This window comes from Carica papaya, chromosome 2 (genome assembly GCF_054855325.1).
Source record: "Carica papaya isolate Zhongbai chromosome 2, ASM5485532v1, whole genome shotgun sequence".
NCBI classification, from domain to species: Eukaryota; Viridiplantae; Streptophyta; class Magnoliopsida; order Brassicales; family Caricaceae; genus Carica; species Carica papaya.
The window spans coordinates 18,240,138-18,259,925 of record NC_142310.1 but is presented as its reverse complement, the minus strand read 5'-3'; the positions used below and the strand labels follow the sequence as shown (position 1 = coordinate 18,259,925).

The following is a 19,788-nucleotide window of genomic DNA, read 5'->3' as shown; positions in this document are numbered from 1 at the left end:
ATTCACCTAATGATATAGACTCGTTAAGAGATGACTCGACAATCTTCTAGAGTTTAAGTACTCAAGAAATATTTTAGCAATTTTTTTTGTCTTGTTCGGATAATAATTATGTTTTTATGCAAGAAAACATAATTTCTCCTAAAAATAATAACTTCCCTAGTTGAAAGTAATTGCTCTACATTCTAGGAACTATATAAGCAATTACCTTCACATCCTAGAAACCACTTTAACACTTATCTCCCTCGTCTTGGAAACTACCTTCACATTTATCCCAATAACTAATTTAAATCTAGATAATTAAAAAAATTAGAACAATTTTATTCTGGCAGACTTGTGTCACTCACTCTAGCAGGCATGTGTCAATCATTTTGAGTAGATATGTCGCTCCTAACAGTTATTTCAAAAAAAAAAATGTGGCTCATAACAGTAAAATATTATGATATGCACGTAATCTATTAGAGATTAATCTAGTTTCACCTTTTATTGGGCCCAATTGATGATTGATTGTATCCAACCAAAATACTTGTCAGTTACATGAATCATAGCCCAACCCCATCATATTCCATGTGTATATAATAAAAAGGAAAAAGAAGGGGACGGGAAAGAGAAAGAACACGTCATATTTCTTCTAAAAGGGTAAACAAGCTCATTGTTTTGAGGGCGAGGAAGGGAAGAAGAAAAAAAAAAGGAGATTTTGCAAGGAAGGAGACTGACCAGGAGAGAGCCAGGAAGGAAGGAAAAAGAAAGAAAGAACTAAAGAAAAATGAGACTAATGTTAAGTTTTGTTTTTCTTTTCAAGTTAAAAAGGAGAGTGTAATTCGAAATATTTGATAGGTTTAAGTTTTATATTAATACAATTAAAATTGTGGGATGCAATTTGATAGAAACACAAAGGTATCCCCATATTGGCCACATTTTCCCCCTTTTCTTTTCTATCTTATTTCTCTGTTTTCTTGTCTATCTTATTTTTTTTATTTCTACATGAGGATACCTTTATCCTCTTTATTTTTATTCTCTTATTATCTTTTTCTGTTTTAAATAAAAAATACATTGAACCTTATTGAATAGAATGATCGGACTCGGGATTGTTAAATTTTCCAGCAACTGATTAACAATCTTGATCGAGATCTGCAATATGCTGTACAAGTTGAGGGTAAGATGGATTTAGATTCAGTCTCCAATTATGATGAAGTGAAGAATGAAATCATGGAAAAGGTGCTAGCATCTTCTTCTGTAAGACTATGTTTCAGTTTTCATGCATTTCCTGCATTTTTCTAATGGAAATTTCCAGTTATATTTCTGTGTTAATAGTTCTTAATAGTGGTTCTTGCACAGATTTAAGTCTGCTAAACTAATTTCTTCTGTAATCCATCTTGAGAACTTGATGAATTTTTTTATAGATAATATTCTATGTTTTTAGCTCTTTGATGGTAGTTTATTTCCACCCACCATTATTCCATTTGTTTTTTCCAGAAGTAAAAGTTTCAAAAGGAAGGCTAAAGTGGAACCAAGTAAATATTTCCAGTATATGAGACTAAGTTTTGGATCATAAAGTTGAAAGAAATGCTGCATCAACAAATTTAGGATTTCTGGAATCTGAAGGAAGAAATAGAAAACTGGCAATTATAGTATGCATCCATCTCCAAGTTGACAAAGGAAAATGCACTGTTGGAATGTGTGTATTTGTAATAATTTTATAGAAAGAAATACCTATGTAATTAATTTCTAGGGTTTTCTTTTCTTACACTTAAAATTGGGTATATGTAGAGCCAAATTATTTAATAATATTATTATATTCTATTCTCTCACATGGTATGAGAAGAAAATTAAAAAAAAAATACACTATACCCATCACAGACCCTCATAGCCGGCAATCCCCTCGCCTGGCCTTCATAGCCAAGGTGCACCTCCCCAGCTGTGCTGCTCTACTCCAGTCGATCTGCTCCAGCCACCTCTGTTTTTTCCACTAAACCTGCTCTGTGTTTCTACCACAGCTGCTCTGCAAACAAGCACAGAAACCAGCGCACTCTATTTCTGCCCTGCACGGCTGCCCCCACTTTTTCTACTGTATTTTGCACATATTCTGCTCAGCTTCATGATCTGTTTCTGCCCTGTTTCTGCACACTCTATTTAAGTACAAGATTAAGTACAGAATTAAGTGGTTGCATGATTAAGTACAGAATTAGAATTTCGAGCAATGGTACAATGAGTATACAAACTGTTATTGTTAAAGATTATCTTGGAGAATTTGAAGATTAAGTGGGATGTTCCAGTGAGCCTTTATTACGACAACAAATATGCTATGAGTATTACCCACAACCCAGCATAGCATAACATGACCAAACACATTGAAATTGATTAAATTTGATCAAAGAAAAACTAGATAATGGTTTGATTCGCACACCCTTTGTGCCTTCTAGTTCTTAGCTTACCGATGTGTTTATCAAAGACTTGAGCAATCTAGCATTTCAAACAATCGTTACCAAGTTGGGAATAGACAATATTGGTATACCAACTTGAGAGAGATTGTTTGAAAAATGTATATTTATAATTATTTTGTAAAAAGGTATATTAGTAAAAATGTACATATGTATTTAATTTTTAGGGTTCATTTTCTTATTCTTAAAGTTGTATATATATATATATGACCTATTCAATATATCACAACATACTACTCTCCCACATGCACTTTTTGGTGATGTGAAGGTATGTTTTTGATCTTCAAGCACCAAGTAAGCCTATCAAAGCAAGGGAAATTGCATTTGACACTGCTTTATTTTATGCTTTTTAAACTCTACTTGAAGAAAGGTAACAGTATGTGACACGTTCTAGGCATAATCCAATTGACTCTAAATTCTAGGCACTTGGAACTTCTATACAGTTAATATTCTTCACAGGAAATGGAGGACTAGACTTCACATGGTTGTGACCTGAATTTTTTGATGATAAAATATTTTATTTTCTGATGTTATGGACGAACGTCGATATTCTTTCTCTGTAATCTATTCCTTCTTATGCAGCTTGTGATGTTACGAGATGAACCTGTACGTGACGAGTGCCCTCTTATTTATCATTTAGATGTGGCAGCAATGTATCCAAATATTATTTTAACAAACAGGCTTCAGGTATGTATTGATTTTTGTTACATTCTGAATAACAAATTTTAATGATCGATTTCGTTGTTCAATTTTTTTTAAGTTAATATTTTTTGGTTAATAAGAAATGAATAATTTATTGGAGTGAAGGAAATTACAAAGAGGGAGAAGAAGATGTCCTTCTAAAACCTCCCAAAATATAACTAGAAAGGAAGCGTCAATAAAATAAAGCAATCCCCATCCCTCTGCAAAACAGCCATAGAACTTCTTGAGAAAAGTCATTGAGCCTTGATCCATAGATAAGCCAAGGCACTTCTCTATTCAGATAATGTTGACAGAAAATGTTGGTTAAAAATCTTAACGATGTAGGAAAATTGGTTAACTTACCCACTTAGATATTTGGGGATAAAGAGTTAGAAATTACGCCCGGAGTTTCTTAAGCATCATACCTAAGAAGTTGCATTACACTTAAAGGTTGATTAAGTTATACAACCAAAGTATTGAGAAAAATTTTGAAGTGTTTTATTGAATAACTGAACTCTGCGAGACTAAAAAGGAATTTATAATGTTTCCTGAGTAACTTTTTCCACATAAGATTGAACTAAAAAATATTAACTATAAGGAAAATAAGAAAACTAAATGCTAAAAATAAGAAAACTGTAAAGTTAAAAAATATAATAATGAACTCCAAAATCAGTAAATTTTATATTTAAGATAATTATAATTAATTGTCTGCTTAGGTGATCTAACCCTTTCTGCATCACCCAACATTCACAAACATCCAATACCAGCAATGGTATGTGTCTCCAGAAAGCCTTGTGCTCCTTTCACTTCCCTATACCTCAAAGAGAGGAAGATATAAAATTTGCCAGGATACTGGGGCAGGTCCACACTCACCAACAATAGGAAAACTCCATGGCTTCCATACGACATCATAATGTAAAAAGAAATTGTATTTAGTCTCTCAACTTTGGAAACAGATCACATGATGGCAAGGGATAAGCCCTACACGATCTAGGAACCTGTATCATATCATTTCTAATAATCCTTTTAAATACCATGGTCCGAATAAACAATTTAACCTTGGAGCTGTTTTAGCCTTTTAAACGGAATTAGTGATAAAACCAAGTTTTAACCAAAAGGATCTTGAGTTAGAAAATTGTATATTAACTTTAACTAAAGAACTGACACAGACTACTGGTTTTAGTATCAATATAGCATCTCCAAGAGCATAGCACTAGAAATTTGTTGCAACAATATAAAGGTGTAATTTGATGTTTGCTAATGGTATATTCATGGCCCAACCTTTTAGGATCGAAAGTCTATGTTGGGTTCAATGATTAGGACAATATCGACTGTAGTTTGTATTTGTTTCCATATGCAAGTGCTATAAGCTTCATAATTTTCCACAGAATCAAGGTACAAATCTATTTATACATGTGTTATCCACAAAGAATATCAATTGGTAGTTTCTCCCTCACTTTTTAGTTGTTTCTTTGGTCTTTGAAGTGTGTTTGCATTTTAATAACTAACAAGGGTTTTTGATAATTTGCAGCCACCATCAATAGTTACAGATGAAGTCTGCACTGCATGTGATTTCAACCGTCCTGGCAAGACTTGTCTTCGGAAGCTTGAATGGGTTTGGCGTGGGGAGATATTCATGGCAAAGAAAAGGTAAATATGATTTGGCATTTTGTCTTCCTTCCTATATCAATAAAATATAAGTGAAAATTATACACAAATCTTGGTTTGAATAATTTCAGTGACTATTATCATTTGAAGAAACAAATTGAGTCTGAGTTTGTTGAAGGCACCAATGGTCAATTATGTAAATCTTTTCTAGACCTACCAAAGATAGAGCAACAATCAAGGCTGAGGGAGCGGTTGAAGAAATATTGCCAGAAGGTATGTATGTATTCTTAAATAACATATGTGGTCAAGATAATTTCATCTTGATTGGTTTGGTGCATTTAATAGGCATATAAGCGGGTACTTGACAAGCCAATCACTGAAGTTCGAGAAGCAGGGATATGCATGCGGGAAAATCCTTTTTATGTTGATACTGTTCGCAGGTCAGCAACTTATAGTTTTCTACTTAACATGTGTTATTTGGTGAAATTCAGCTTCATGTTCATTCAACTTCATGAGCAATAACCTCAAATTAGAATACATTATTATTTGGGTAAGCATCTAACGTTTGTTTATGCATTTGATATTTGTTTCTGAAGTATGTAATTTTTTTTATCACGCGTCCATCAATATATATTAGGCTGAATGGTGCTAAAAAAGAATCTTTCACCATTGAAATTCTTGGTAATATAGAGCAAGTCCTTTGACTTAGTCTTAAAGGGGAGAAATATACGTAGTTTTTGACTCATTGAGAATGTGAGTGAAAAATAGGCTCGTGTTTTATCTTTTTAGTTTTAAAATCAGGTGGTTGTTGAAATCTTTTTCTGAATTCTTTTGGTCAAAGGCAATAACTATTAGATGAGCGTTCATCAGGGGAAGGTTTGGATCTTGTCCATCAAACTAGGTAGAATGGTAAAATTTTTTTGGAGTTGGAGGTAGCACTAAGAGGCTGGTGCATAGTGGAGGATCTTATTGATTGTTAGGTAGGCATTGGCAAAGGGAATGGTGGTGATTGTTGAGCTTCCTTTGTTGGAGGACAAAGTCGAGGTCGACCTTGTCAACTATATAGCTACTAAAGCCCATCAACCATGCTCTTCGGCAGGAAGGAGAGGGTTTGTCTTGCCTAGCATGCAAAGTAAGGTTAGAGGTCAAACATGTGCTAATTGAAGGAAAAGGTTGAGGTTGTTCTCGACTGTGAGGAGTTGTATGTTGTTATTTGTAGTGCTTAATATCTTTATGAGATAATGTCGAACTAACCTTTAAAATTCAGTAGCGCTAATCGATATTGGCTAAAAGTCATGGTAAAGAAGGCCCAACCTGAATTCAAATCCTCAGCCTTGGAGAAGGGCATGAGGATCTGAAGCTCTGATGGAGATGGCTAGCTTAAACTTAATCAGTAAGATACAAGGAGAAGGAAAATAATTTATTGTATTTGCTGCTATAACATTGCAAACTATTGATGTGTGACGTGTAGTGGTTAAACTAACTTTTCTTGTGGATAGTTTAAGAACAGAAAAAATTTAGGTAAGTAACGGGAGAATAAAGATGAGCTAGAAGGAATTAGATATCAAGGTGATAAAATATCAGGAGAAATTGACTGAAAAAGACAAGTTAAACAAAATAATAACTAGAAAAACAAAAATCGAGAGATATAACATGGATTCTTCCTAACAAAGAAATTATTAATTCATCATCCTTAATTTTATTTGTTCATAGCTCCTAACTTTTATATATATATATTTGTTATAACTAATAAAGAAAATCATAAAAAAGGAAATCTAAAGTATTTTAATTTCTATAATATTTATGAATTACCAAAAAGAAACTAAAATATTATAATGTTTAAATAAATCTAAGTAAATTAAAAATATAAAACAATCGTGATAATTACAAACGACATTCTTCATTTAGAAAATTTATTTCAAATGAATATGTTTTTGTGCTTCATCATTCTATCTCACTTGGTAAAAACTTGACCTCAAGTTTTGAAATAGTTAAGCATGAAGATCTTGAATGACTCAAATATGCTCTTCAAAATCCTTGAGAAGTCGAGGCTTTTAATAATCTTGATCGAAAATTGAAAGTTAAAGAAAACTATTTGTTCTTTAGCATCATAAACCCAATGAGGGAAAATGAAATCATCCAAGGAAATCGTTTTATAGCAACCATCATGGAAGAGAATCACTTCGATAGTAGCATGACGTGGAAGAGAATTATTAAAAGGAGTAAATTGCTCACCATCAGTAACATGAGCAAAAACTTCAGTATGAGCAAATATTTCTCGAGTTACAACTCGTGAGCAATAATTTTGATATAATATATGAATATTTTTTTTGAAATAAAAGTGTGAAACATGTATTAGAAATGACACCAAGGGGATATCGCCCATATGCAAAAATATTTACAAATTGAGGGTATCTACAATTGATCTAAAATCTTTAAAATTATATAAATTATTTTCCAAAAGAATGGAGGCAAAATAGTGTAGCCATTTATCCTTTAGTTTAGCAAAAGTATTCTCTGTCATCAAAAGCTCTATTGTCCATTTTTTTCCAAATAATCGAGAAGATAGAGAGTGGAATAAGACGGAAATTTCTGTCATTGCTAGGAAAATCCTCCCACACTGATGGTTCATTTTAAACGAATCCGCAATGACCCAATTGATACCCATGAGGCCAAAGACAAGAGTCCAAAGGCTGCAAGTGAAGAGACACTACAATAATAAGTGATTGTAGGACTCAGTATTGCATTTACAAAGGAAACAGTGGTTGGCAAGAATTTTCCCTCTTTTCCTTAAGTTATCAAGTGTCAGAATCCGTTCCTTAGAAGCTTCCTAGATAGTTTTATGAGGGAAGAGAACACCACTAGTGTCCCTTTTCTAGTCAATTGAGTGTAGAAAGATTTGACCGAAAAAATGTGATTCTTTCTCAAGACAAAAAGCATCCCTCGCCAGCAGATTCTTATCACTAGTAATGACAAAAATCTTGAGAAATCTGGAAATGAGAGTTTCATCACTACACCATTTGTTATACCAGAATTTGACTTTGTCCTCGCGCCCAACGTTCCATCTGGAATCTAGCACCTTGCCACACATAGACATGATCCCCTTCCAAAGACTCAATACATGGGGCCTGTTTAAAAGGGAAAGACAACCTTCCTTGCCTCTCCTCATCCATATTATGTTAATGATCTGTTGCCAAATGTGTGTGTAATCATTGAAGTATCTCTGAACCCATTTGCCATGAAGAGCTTTATTCGAAGTGGTAATGGATTTAAGGCCCAAGCCGCCCATATGGATGTCAGGAAATCTCTTGGGGTTTACTACAGAAAGAAGGGTAAGAAGGAAAATACACACGAAGGGCAAATTGGAAAAAAACAGAACAGTTGGGATTAGGGTTAACCAATCCTAAAGAGTATTCCATAGCCGCTACCTTTGCCTTCCAATCCATCCCGTAGACTACGCCGATCATCAGCATCACGCGATTTCGGCCTCGCAGCTCCAACAAGCTTGATTCCACCTTAAAGAATGATTTTATTTAATGTATTTAGACCTATAAAAAGGGTCCCTTCTATCGATTGTAAGCACAACGAAAAATCAATAAAAAGTCTTCTGCTTTCTCTCATCATTTTTCGTCTTCTCTCTTCTCTTTTTCTTCTTCTCAATTTCTTTCTTCACAAATTCAGAACCATGTCTAAGGCTTAGGACAAGTTGGTATTAGAGCAGGAACTGGTTAAATCTTATGTCGGTATCGCCACTCGAACATGCTCAAAAGAAAAGGCCTCGATGGCTGCACCAGAAGGTTCCGGTTTATTTACCACGGAGGAATTTGATATGAAACTAACATCTTTCATAGATGAATCGCACAAACAGTACAACATGCTGTTGGAACTACTTCGAGGCGTAACAGAACATATCAAAGGAAGCTCTGCGCAACAGGAAACCGAGAACCATGCAGGCGAAGGCCTCCTTCCGTCCCAGTATGGCACAAATGCAGAAAAAGAAGGGTTTTTGCCCGAACCAGGGTTGGGATGACCCTATTTACTAGGATCCATATCTCCGAACCAGATCTGATTCGGAGGAGAAACGGATCTAGTCGGCCTGATCCGACCCGATTTGGTTTGACTTGGCTTGGTCCAGAATCGGTCCGAATTAGGCTACCCAGAAATTTCCCTGTAGAGTTATTGTGTCACACCGAACCGCTCACAATTGCGCATTAAATCGTTCTGCCCCCCACTCATGCACTCCCTAAGGTGGAAAATCTCCTTTTTGAAGATGGAAACTCTTGCAGGTGGGTTTGGCGTTGTGAAAAAATATTTTATAGTCCACCACACTCTCGAAGAACAAAAAGTGGAGATTGCATTCCTATATTTGAGCAAAGTCGCCGACATATGGTATCACGGGTGGCTAGCTAAGTTTGACACTTTAAATTGAGAATATTTCGTGGAAGAACTCTGTCGACATTCTGGAGGACTCTTTTGAAAGAACTTCATAGAAAAGTTTACAAAATTATACTAAATAGGTACCGTTCTCGAATTTGTAGAAAAATTTGAATAATTACGTTCCCTTATGGATGCAGACAATCTAACACTTTTAAAGAGAATTTTCATATCCACTTTTATTAGTAGTTTCAGTTCACAGCTACAACTTATGATAAAGATCCTCAAGCTGCAAACGCTTAACCAACATTCAAACATGCTTTACTGCATGAACAATCAGTCATAATGCTCTAAAATCCCTATCTTCCCAGCTATGAAAATCTCTCATTAGAAAGAGACCGATATCATGGTAGACCTTCCAAGAGAATAGGAAAGGGAGCCGCTCCAAAAAGATCAATAGCTTGCTCCAACAAAGTAGTAATAACAGTGGAAGAAATCATGGCAGAAGAGATTTTGGAGGACAAAGCGTTAGAGGAAGGTAAAGAGGTTAGCAACGACCTTACTGGCACTCTATCCCTACGACCAATAGGAGTCACCACAGGAAATATCCTGAAGATATGAGAAAAATTGTCAAGTCTTGATGTGTTGGTCCTACTAGATAGTGGAATCTCACATTCTTTTATGTTATGGTGGCCAATAGTAAACTCTTAACAGTTATGGTGGTCAATGGACAAAAGATGTCCAGTCACCTTGAATGCCCAACGGTGACATGGACCATGTAAGGCTACAAGTTCACCTATAATTTTCACATAATTGCATTAGGAGGTTATGACATGATATTAGGAGTTGACTGAATGAAGCAATTCGATCTAATGATGTTTGACTTCCTCCATGCAGCGGTAAAATTTGATTATTGAAGTTCACAGACATCCTTGCAGAGTTATGACTCCTGCGAAGCATCTGATGCAAGAGAAATAAAGGCGAAATATTTGATCAAACATAAACAAGTGGTCGAAGGTGGAACAATATTCCTAATAATGAAGGTTCTAGAAGAGGTACCTAAGTCTGAGAGGCCCAACTCAGCGCTCGAAGCACTACTGGGACAGTATCAAGATGTCTTTCAAGAACTCCAAGGGTTACCACCGGCCAGAGCTTTCAACCACGTCATCACCTTATCCAAACAGAATGTATCGGTGAATATTCGACTTTACAGATATTCGTTCCATCAGAAGAACGAAATAGAAAAGCAGATACAGCAAATGCTGAATGACTTATTAATACGGTCCAGCCGAAGTCTCTTCGATTCACTAGTACTGTTCGTTAAGAAGAAAGATAACACATGAAGGTTTTGTGTGGACTACAGAAAACTAAACTCCTTGCCTGTAAAAGATAAATTTTCTGTATCCATCATTGATGATCTTATTGATGAATTTTATGGAGCGCATATCTTCTCTAAAATTGATCTTCAAGTAGGGTATCATCAGATCAAGGTTAAGGAGGTAGACATCCACAAGATAGCTCTCAGAACACACCAGGGTCATTATGAATTCAGAGTGATGTCTTTCGGCCTGACTAATGGCCCAGCTACCTTCCAGCTTCTCATGAATCACATTTTCAAGGCCTTCCTTCGAAAGTTTGTATTGGTTTTCTTTGATGACATCTTATTCTACAGTACTACTGAGCAGGAGCACCTTATTCATTTGAATGAAGTTCTAAAGACACTTCGAGATAACAGGTTGTATGCAAAGCAGTCTATGTGTTGTTTCTTCTAGACAGAGGTGGAGTATCTAGGACATATCATCTTTGGACGAGTGGTAGAAACGGACCTCCGAAAGATTAAAGCTATGGTCAACTGGCCTACTCGGACAATTGAGGCCCTTAGAGGTTTTTTGGGCTTAACATGATACTACCGCATATTTATACAGAATTACAGAATCATCGCCCAACTTGTCACTAATTTGTTAAAAAAGGGTGCCTTTGAATGGAATACAGAAGCGGAGTAGACTTTTGAGTCGTTAAAGACGGTAAAAAATTCCAGCCTGGTCCTATGATTGCCCTAATTCGGAGACTCCTTTACTATTGAGACAGATGCAAACAACAAAGGTATTAGAAAGGTCTTTATGCAAGAGAATCAACCTATAGCTTTCAAAAGCAAGATCCTTAGCCCCAGGAACCAAACCAAGTCAGTATATGTGAAGGAACTAATGACCGTTCTCTATGTTGTAGGACAATGACGACATTACTTAGAAGGAACCTCATTTGTCATCAGAATAGATCAGCGAAACCTAAAGTACTTGTTAGATCAAAGGGTTTCCTCCATGATACAACAGAAGGACATCGTGAAGTTATTGGGTCTGAATTACACAATCCAATACAAGTAAGAGTCGTCTAATAAGGTCACAGATGCTCTTTCAAGAAGGGACTCCCATGACTCTATAGCGGAAATCTTATACACTCTCCAAATCCATGCTTGCCTGTATGGTAGAAGTAACAGTTACTCCAACGATCCCTTCACCCAACAACTGCTATCAGAACTGATGGTTTCTCCTAACAGCAGACCACATTTTTCCCTACAACATGCCATATTGAGATATAATGGGAGATTGGTCATAGGTGATAAAAAGGATCTTTGCAATCAACTGCTGTATCAGTATCATAATTCAGAAGTGGGAGGTCACTCTGGAGTTAGAGCCACTTACGAAAGGGTCAAACAACCCTTCTATTGCCCTAATATGAAGAAACAAATTTTACAGTGGGTCCAACAATGCGACTTCTGTCAATGCTGTAAAACATAACGAGTTTCTACTTCTACACTATTGCGATCATTGCCTGTTCCACCACATGCTTGGACATATTTATGAACTTCATTGAATAGTTGTCCAAATCAGAGGGCAAGGACACTATGTTAGTGATAGTAGACTGCTTCACTAAATATGGGCATTTCATTTCCCTACAACACCCCTTCATTGCAGCCGGAGTAGCCCGAAGTTATATGGAGACGGTACAAAAGATGCACTGGATTCTGCAAGTAATAGTAACTGATCAAGATAAAATATTCATCAGTTTATTTTGGAAGGAACTAATGCATGTAGTAGGAACAAATTTGCTCTTCAGTACCGCATACCATCCCAAAACCGATGGACAAACAAGAAGATTCAATCTGTATATGGAAATGTACCTACGATACATGGCTAACCAACAGCCAAAAACTTGGGCTAAATAGTTATTTACGGCTGGATGGTGGTATAACACTTTGTACCATTCAAGTTTGAAGATGACACATTTCCAAGCATTTTTCGGGTACCCATCTCCACATTTTCCAAACTCCATAGAGATTTACTTTGCATTATACTTTGTAGAGACGGTACTAGCAGAACGAGAAGAGGCCAACAAGACCATGCGACAATAGCTCTTACAAGCACAAGCCATAATCAAGCAATATGTGGATAACCATCAAAGCAAGAGAAGTTTTGAAGTCAATGACTGCGTATTGCTCGTACTACAACCTTTCAAACAAGGAACACTCAAGAAGGGACGAGACTCCAAATTATCTATTCGATACAACAAACAATTCCAAGTCTCTCAGAAAATTGGGAATGTGGCATAAAAGCTCCGATTACCTGAAGAATCAAGGATTCACCCATTTTTTTATGTGTCCCAACTCAAGAAATACATCTTTGACACACAGGAAATCCAACAAGACTTGACCTCACAGACTACGAAAAACTTCATCAGTGTACAACCCCAACAGATCTTACAACATAGAATTATATTACAGGGTAATTAACCCGCTGATCAAATCCTTATCCATTGCGATAGAACTCCTACCAAAGAATGCACATGGGAAGATTATAAGTATTTACAGCATCAATTCCTGTATCTCAACCTTGAGGACAAAGTTACTGTTCAGGGAGGGTATTGTCAGGAAACCCCTTAGGGTTTACGACGGAAAGAAGGGTAAGAAGAGAAATACACACAAAGGGCGACTTGGGAAAAACACAGAACAGTTAGGATCGGGGTTGACCAACCCTAAATAGAATTCCACAGCCGATGCCTATGCTTTCCAATCCATCCCGTAGGCGATGCCAATCATCATCATCATGCGATTCTGACCACGAAACTCCAGCGAGCTTGATTCTGTCTTAAAGAATGATTTTATTTAATCTATTTAGGCAAATAAAAAGGGCCCTTTTCATTGATTTTAAGCACAACGAGAAATCAATAAAAAGTCTTCTATTTTCTCTCTTATCGTTCTTCATCTTCTCTGTTATCTTCTTCTCCATTTCTTTTTTCACAAGTTCAGAATCATGCCCAAGGCTTCTGACAATGGTTTAGGTGTCTTACTTCTTTCTAATTAACAAGATGGTATCTCCTGCGTCCTTCAAGATTTTTCCACAAAAATTTGTTTTGAATTGATTCTAATTACTTGGCGACAAAAATCAGGATAGTGAGCACAAACATTTAGTAGATGGGGAGGGTAGAAAGAGTACTTTTAATGTGGGTTAACCTTCCCCTTTTAGAAAAGAATATGCTCTTTCAATTGCACAAGCTTTTATCCGCCAGATTTATCACTGGAACTAACTCATTTCTATTTTTAAATATGATTCCCAGCGGAAAGCCAAGATATTGTATAGGAAGTTTCTTCTCCACATAGCTAAAAAACCTTGCTAGATAACTTCCTTTGTTGCGTGATTCAATGGCCACAAGTTTTGATTTGTCATAATTAATCTCGAGTCTAGAAACAACTTGGAAACAAAATAGAACACAGCTTAAATTGCAAAATATCAATAAGTCATTCGCAAAGAAAAGATAGGTGACCTCAATGTTGTCTCTACTATTATTAATTGTGATGCTTTTTGTCAATTTTAAGTTTTTCACCTTTTCAAGGAGTTTGTTTAACGCCTCCATGACGATAATAAATGATAATGAAGAGAGTGGATCGCCTTGCTTAAAGCCCCTACATGCTTATAAAAAAGAAGTGAGCTCATCGTTCACTAAAATAACAAAGCTGCCAGTGGAGATGCATGTTATGATCCATTTTCTCCATTTTAGTCCGAAACCAAGTCTAGTAAGCATATAATCAATGAAATTCTAACTAACATGATCGAAAAATTTTTCCATGTCCAATTTGCCAAGTATCCCAGTTTTTTTATTGTAAATTAGCTCATAAACCATCTCGTTGACAGTCAAAAGTTTTAGAAATTTGCCTATCATTAACAAAGGCATGCCGTGACTCGTCAATGATCTAATGTAGGACACAAGATAATCTTTTGGGCAGGACCTTCGAAAGGAGTACAGCCTGCGTACAAGACATATTGGGCTGAAGTCGTTAATGTTTTTTGCCCTCTCATTGGAGATAAGGGAAATGAATGTTGTATTTAAAAATTTAACGAACAGGCTGGAACTGTGAAATTTGCTGAACATGTCAAGGAAATCATCCTTAAATAGAGACCAAAAAACCTCCAAGAACTTGAAATTAAAGCTATCGAGTCCGAAGGCCTTATCACCATAGGAATCCAGAGCCCGTGAAAATCTCTTCTTCAAAAAAGGGAGCTTCAAGTAGTTTACTGCTATCCGTTTCAAGCATTCTAAATTATAGATTATCAAGACTGGAGCGCATTGTGGATTCCTCTGTTTATAGCCTTTGGTAGAAACCTTTTGCACCCTTCCTCATAGTAGAATTATTAGTGATGCAAGTGCCCTCGATCATGATCTCCTGGGCATGATTATTCTTTCTTCGGTGGTTGGCAAGACAACGGAAAAATCTTGTATTTTTATCCCCTTTGGGCCACTTTACTCTTGACTTTTGTTTCCATGAGATTGTTCAAGATGCACCTTGTTTTCCAAATTAATTCTCAGGGAGTTTCTTCTCTGTCTTTTATCCACAGAGAACCCCTTCACCCCCTCATGGTTGTCAAGAATAGAGAGTTTTGACATAATATCATTTGTGGTCTGCTCATCTTTGAGTCTAACCTCCTTGGATGACCTTTTGATTTCATCTTTCAGCTTCTTGAGCTTGATAGCAATCTGTAACTTGTCGTGCCTTCAACCCTAACACTATGCCACACATTATGGACAAACTCCTTAAAACTTCAATTTTCAATCATTTGTTATCAAACCAGAAAGGGACAAGGTCCCATTTGATACCATAGCAACCAAAAAATGGAAAAATGATAAGATATTGGTCGAGATAGTATCTTTTGAATTAGTGTTGGATAGTTGAGATGTATGTCCAGGGCCACCAGAGAAAACAATGAATCTTGGAGTAAGATGGATGGTCTCTATGATTACTTCATGTCCAGGACCCTCCTTTTAGTGGTAAATCCATAAGATTCAAGTGGTCAATCCAATCCCTGAATTCTTGGGTGCAAGCATCGGAAAAATTGTCTCCTAACCTTTCATTCCGCTTGAAATTCGTGTTACCCCCTACTACACCTTGGTTCCCCCATCTTATCTGACAGTTCTTGACAAAAAGAAGAATGCTCCTCTGTGTTCCCCATACAATAGATGCCCGAAAAAGACCAAGCATAGGAACACGTGATCTCTTTAATAGATGAGTCTTTGCAGGCGAGCTTATCTTTGTTCCACATGATCAGGATGCCCCTAGCAGTACCTCTGGTAGGAAATGTCTGCCAAAGACTTCTGATAAACCTTTTGTCAGTAGACTCAATCTTGGTTTCTTGGTAGCAAACCACTACGGGCTTCCACTTGTTTAGACACCCACTTGATTACATTTCTTTTTCTTGAGTCATTTAAACCCTGAACATTCCAAGCTAAAATAGTTTCAATTATTAGAAGAAGAGCTTGTTCCCCCGCTCCCCACAATAATCCTGTTCTTCTTGTTTCTGTCATCATAGTTGAAATTGTAATCTTTTTATTTCTCTTGTTCCTTTACCTCCATGTTTTTTCCTAGCTTTCCTAGCAAATCCATCCTTTTTCTTCTCACCCATCCTTTTCTCCAACTCTGCAAACAAAATCATGGCTTGGTGCTCAAAATCATCAAAAGAAACACCTAGAGATTTGCTCAATCTCCGAATATTTCGAAGGACCCACTCGAAGTAAAACAGTACATCATGCAAATCTTCAAAAACAGAGGTAGCTTATGTTTTAACAACAATCTATCCACTTGAGGTATTCTTCTCTTGGCCAACCTTCGGGACCACCATAAGTTTGAGACCTGAGGAAGGAGAAAGAGGAACAGGCCTTACCTCGTCATTTGAATCAGTTGAAGCTTGAGGCGTGGTGTTTGCTTCTCGGACCTCATCAACTATTAGTAGGGTTTTTTCACGTTTGATCTCCAGTTCACCAGAAAAGGTGTGGTCAAGATTGTCAGGGACCTCCTAAATTTCCAATCAATCATTGGAAATTTTCTCCTTTGGATCCTAAATTGCAGGTAATTATTTTGTGGCTGGTCGGGTCAATCTTTTTAGGTCTCTAAAAACATTTGACGTTCGAGTTTTTCCTCCTTTTAGTCTTTTTCACGGTCTTGCTCGACCCAACCCACTTAACTTTTTCTTCTCTTGTGTACCTGGGCTTTGGAGCCGGTCCATATGTAGAAAGGCCCTGATTGAGATGGGCTCGACTAGGTTCAATATGGATATATTAATAGAATGGTTCTTTGACATCTCAAATACTAATTAAAATATAAGAGTGCCAGATAAAAAAACAGATTATGAGTGCATAAAGATAAATGTATGCAGGGGAATAAATAATTACAATTCCTTACAAAATAATAATAAAGTTTCATACAACACTGAAGCAAAAACAAAATTAATTACAAGTTTTTACGAAAAATGGACTTATTAGAGTGTGAGACTACTATGCATTCATAATGGTTCACGGATCCACGAAATCCTCAAAGGTTTCTAGGGCAGGTCAACGTACAATCAACATTTATTGCATGCCAATTACTCCCTTTAGTTAAATATGCAATTATACGTTCATATAAATATGCATTAACATGTAATAATTTTACTTAAGCATATATAAAAATTAAGCATGCAATCATTGAATTAAAATTTCGTTAATTTAATATAGAAATACTTCTTAATATATTAAAAGTAAATACTAAATTTCTTACCGAAATCTTGGTGTTTCCTACGTCTTTTTCTTCTTCTTTTCTTCTCCTCCTCTCTTTAGATCACTCTCTCTCTCTAAAACTCTTTAGTGGATAGAAGAATGAAGTAGAGATAATGAGGAACTGGTGAAGTGGGGATCATTATTTATAAAAAATGGGGACCGTTACATTTTGCACAAAGTGGCAAAATCTGGTGAAGAGAGAGAAAGTCAAAGTGAAGTAATGCAATGTGACGACTAATGGATGAACGACGATGATGTGGTGGTAGCACGAAAACTGGAAGCGCAACACCCAAGCCGGCGACATTCGCCGCCTGAAGGCAGTGCATTGGCAAGGGGCCAACACACACTGCTCGAGGCAGTGCATGCTGCCCCAGCCTTCCGTTCGCAGGCCTACCACGTGATTTTCCGTTGTTTCTCTTCCGGTTTTCTCCTAAAATCTTTTTAAATAAATTCAAAAATAAATTATCAAAAATTAATAACTGAAAATAATTTTAATAATAATTTAAACTAAATAAATATGAAACTAAAATATTAAATTCATGCAAAAATTTAAAATACGAAATTAAAAGAGTTTAAATGACTTTAAGTCTTGAATAAATCGGGGTTCACATTACAAATTAAGTAGAAAATTTTTCGAAGTGTTATAGGTTCTCTCTTTTTTGTTAATAGTTTTAACCTCTCCCATAAAAATAAATTATGGGCGTGGACAGTCTCAAAGTGATATGACCTCAGGAAGGCTTAAACAAAGATCGAAGGGAGGATCTCGCAAGAAGTAGGAATCCAATGGTAATTAAAATTCTCGTGGGATTATTATCTATGAGTAGGCAACAATACGGGCAAGGTGTAGCCTGCGCACAACATTCCATGCCACACACACTTGCGCAGCATGGATGCTGTGCGCGTGTTTAGACGCTTCCCAGGAAGTGGCTAGGCTTGCGGGAGAGGGATTTTTCGAGTGGGATAGAGGAAGTTGACCCCTACAAGGATTCCTGCGAATCCAAAGCTAAAAAGGAAACAAATTTTAATGCTTCCAAGTTTCCTAAATTGGTTCTGGCCAAGGTAGCCACTCAGGGAAAGTCTAGGCAAAATTCAAGGGATCTTGGCTTTAATTTCAAGAAGTCGGCCCAAAGTCCAAGAAAAAGGCCCAACCCGAGAGCCCCATGGAGGTCTAAGTGCGGCGCCGCCTTTGATGGCCCAAAAGAAGACTAAAGCCGGTCTGAGCATGCGGCCATCACATGTGCATGTGAGTGCCCTTGCTCACATGTGCGGGCAAGGGGGCATAGAAAAAAGGGACCACGCACATGCAGGAACCTTCCACCCGTGAGGAAGAGTCATTACGCCATTCTCCTCTTTTGGATCAGATTCTAAGAGTCCTAAAATTTGATGCAGCGGCTTGAAGAAGATAAAGAAGAAGAGTTCAAAATTTAAAAGAAAAAGGAACCTCACGCGTGAAGGAGTTCGTGGGAAAGCAAACCCGCAGCTTGAGGACTCTCACCCACACAAGAAGTCTTATCAGAGAGGAGTTTTTCCTCTTGATTTTTTTCACAGTTTTCATGTTTTTCTTCTATTTTAGGTGTGTTCATCATCAAAAGGAGTTCTACTTGAATAAAAACTCAAGGAAAAGACGAGAACAAGGACCACATGCCAAGAGAGGCTCAACCAAAGGGAAAGTCTTCCTAACTGAAAGTCCACTTCAAGTGTTCTTCATCGAAATCAAACTCTACAAATTAATTAATTAAATACAAGGAAGATCAAGCTGATATAAGATGAAGCACTTCGAGTCTATTAGGATGCAAGGATCGGCAATGAGAGGAGAAGATTATCCTAGCTAGATTTATCTATTTTTAATTATTATTTTAAGCTTTAGATTATGATCGGCTAGAGTTTGGATAGATCTTTAGTCTTTTAATTCGAGTTAAATTAGTCAAGTGAAAGCTTGTATAAAGCCCTCACTCATAGATCGTAAATTACAACTTTTAGAAATCAGAATTATTTAGTTGAATTTTTCTCTTAGTTTTTGCTAATTGAATTATGAGTGTTCATTCAAGAGAGGTTCTTCGACCGTTTTGTTGAGCCAAGAAATTGAATTGACTTATTGAATAAGTCGTTGCATCTCTTCTATTTTTATTTTTATTTTTCAGTTACCTTATCTTATAATTTTCATAGAATTTTTGGGTTAAATAGGAATGATTTATTTAAGGATTTAAGATTTTCTGCACGCTAATGTTATGTGCGAGTTTTGGATTACATTGTTGATATCGGGTTCCGCATCACAAAGGTTGTAAATTAAGAAAACAAGTCAATGTAGAATAAAGAGAACTTGATTACAAACTTAGAGAACTTCTAATAAGAACGAAATTTGGAGATTTTGGATCTCAATAATAAAAAAACTATCTCAATATATGAATAATAATTACGAATGGTCTAATTGGGAATTAAACTTGGTACCATATTTATAGGTACTAAATATATGAAAAATAGGAAATTTAGAAAACTTAATAAATAGGAAAATAAGTTAAACAGAAATAATTAAAGAGATAGGAATTCTAGGAACTAGAAGAAACTCTTCTTATTTTGTTTATCGTAAAAACTTCACGTAGCTTAAAAA

General features: G+C 36.4%; 1 protein-coding gene across 3 annotated transcripts in view; it reads left to right on the top strand.

Moving 5' to 3' along the window:
- LOC110817276 (DNA polymerase epsilon catalytic subunit A-like) overlaps nucleotides 1-19,788 on the top strand; it is a 79,468-nt gene that overhangs the window by 19,730 nt on the left and 39,950 nt on the right. Inside the window, exons 14-18 of one of the 3 annotated variants that reach the window (XM_088213516.1) lie at nucleotides 1,102-1,215; nucleotides 3,021-3,125; nucleotides 4,651-4,769; nucleotides 4,859-5,000; nucleotides 5,073-5,167. In XM_088213516.1, coding sequence (XP_088069642.1) covers nucleotides 1,102-1,215; nucleotides 3,021-3,125; nucleotides 4,651-4,769; nucleotides 4,859-5,000; nucleotides 5,073-5,167 — 575 coding nt within the window. Of the gene's footprint in view, nucleotides 1-1,101; nucleotides 1,234-3,020; nucleotides 3,126-4,650; nucleotides 4,770-4,858; nucleotides 5,001-5,072; nucleotides 5,168-19,788 lie in introns of all 3 variants that reach the window. The other 2 variants (XM_088213515.1, XM_088213517.1) reach the window with 2 other exon arrangements.